The sequence below is a fragment of the Pezoporus wallicus genome, unplaced genomic scaffold (genome assembly GCF_028554395.1).
Source record: "Pezoporus wallicus isolate ANWC-B61680 ecotype Strahan unplaced genomic scaffold, APGP_CSIRO_Pwel_v1 contig_10574, whole genome shotgun sequence".
Taxonomy (NCBI): domain Eukaryota; kingdom Metazoa; phylum Chordata; class Aves; order Psittaciformes; family Psittacidae; genus Pezoporus; species Pezoporus wallicus.
In genome coordinates, this window is record NW_026642271.1 from 5,792 (window position 1) to 8,110 (window position 2,319).

Sequence of the window (2,319 nt, forward strand, 5' to 3'; positions counted from 1 at the left end):
CTATACACCGCTATACATCCTTATACATCTCTACATCCCTATAGACCCCTATACATCCCTATAGACCCCTATACATCTCTCTATACCCCTATACACCTCTACGTACCCCGATACACTCCCATACATCCCTATACATCTGTATATCCCTATACATCCCCATACACCCCTATACATTCCTATACACCCGGCTATCCCTAAACATCACTCTACATCCCTATACACCCCAAAACACCACAATACACCCATATACAACCCTATACATACCTATAGAACCCTATACATCCCTACATTCCTATACACCCCTATACATCCCTATAAACCCCTATACACTCCAATACACACCTATCCACCCCAATACACCCCTATGCACCCTTATACACCTCAATACACCCCTATACAGGCCTATAGACCCCTATACATCCCTATACAACCCAATACATCCCTATACATCCCAATACATCCCTATACACCCCAAAACATGCCTATACATCCCTATACACCCCTGTATCCCTATACATCCCTATACACCCCTATACACCCCTGTATTCCTATACATCCCTATACATCCCTATACATCCCTATACACCCCTGTATCCTTATACATCCCTATACACCCCAATACATCCCTATACTCCTCCATACACACCAATACACCCCTATACACCCCTATACACCCCTGCATCGCTCTGCATCCCTATAGACCCCTACACATCCCTATGGACCCCTGTATCCCTATACATCCCTATACATCCCAATACACCCCTATACACCCCTGCATCGCTCTGCATCCCTATACACCCCGATACATCCCTATGGACCCCTATACATCCCTATACACCTCAATACATCCCTATACACCTCCATACACCTCAATACACCCCTATACATCCCTATACACCCCAGTATCGCTCTGCATCCCGATACATCCCTATGGACCCCTATACATCCCTACATCCCTATACACCTCCATACACCCCAATACACCCCAATACATCCCAATACACCCCTATACACCTCCATACACCCCAATACACCCCTATAGACCCCTATAGACCCCTATAGACCCCTCTCCATCCCCATTTAGGCTTTGCCTTCCCGGACTGGGCGTACAAGGCGGAGTCGAGCCCCGGCTCCCGGCAGATCCAGCTGTGGCACTTCATCCTGGAGCTGCTCCGGCAGGAGCGGTACCGGGAGCTCATCGCCTGGCAGGGGGATTACGGCGAGTTCGTTATCAAGGACCCCGATGAGGTGGCCCGGCTCTGGGGGGTGCGCAAGTGCAAGCCCCACATGAACTACGACAAGCTCAGCCGGGCGCTCAGGTCACCGGGAATGCCGGGATGAGGGCGGGATGAGAACGGGATGAGAACGGGATGAGGCCGGGATGAGGGGGGGATGAGAACGGGATGAGGGCGGGATGAGGGGGGGATGAGAACGGGATGAGAACGGGATGAGGCCGGGATGAGGGGGGGATGAGAACGGGATGAGGGGGGGATGAGGGGGGGGATGAGGGGGGGATGAAGGTGGGATGAGGATGGGATGAGAACGGGATGAGGGGGGGATGAGGGGGGATGAGGGGGGGATGAAGGGGGGATGAGGGGGGATGAAGGGGGGATGAGGGGGGGATGAAGGTGGGATGAGAACGGGATGAGGCCGGGATGAGAACGGGATGAGGGTGGGATGAGGGGGGATGAGGGGGGGATGAGACCGGGATGAAGGTGGGATGAGAACGGGATGAGGGTGGGATGAGGGGGGGGATGAAGGGGGGATGAGGGGGGGATGAAGGTGGGATGAGAACGGGATGAGGGTGGGATGAGGGGGGATGAGGGGGGGATGAAGGGGGGATGAAGGGGGGATGAGGGGGGGATGAGGGGGGGATGAGAACGGGATGAGGGTGGGATGAGGCCGGGATGCGGAGGACGGGGGTGGTACCCAGGGAGAGGAGAGCGGGGCCGAGCGCAGGCGGACGGACACGAAGTTGTCCGAGCGGGGCCGAACACGTCCGAGCCTGTGCGAACACGACCCGAACCCGTCCGAACCCACCCAAACCCATCCGAACCTATCAGAACCCATCCGAACCCACCCGAACCCATCCGAACCTATCAGAACCCACCCGAACCCACCCGAACCCACCCGAACCGACCCGAACCCACCCGAACCCGTCCGAACCCGTCCGAACCCACCCGAACCCGTCCGAACCCATCCGAACCCGTCCGAACCCACCCGAACCCGTCCGAACCCATCCGAACCCGTCCGAATCCACCCGAACCCATCCGAACCCGTCCGAACCCATCCGAACCCGTCCGAACCCACCCGAACCCG

At 56.6% G+C, this 2,319-nt stretch overlaps 1 protein-coding gene across 1 annotated transcript; it reads left to right on the top strand.

The window, feature by feature from the left end:
• Positions 1–1,084: 1,084 nt before the first annotated feature.
• LOC130609422 (ETS domain-containing transcription factor ERF-like) lies at positions 1,085–1,341 on the top strand (the record flags this gene model as incomplete). The annotated part of the gene is made up of 1 exon (XM_057428371.1): positions 1,085–1,341. A coding segment is annotated over one exon (257 nt), but the record flags the coding sequence as incomplete, so codon positions are not given.
• Between the last annotated feature and the right edge of the window lie 978 nt (positions 1,342–2,319).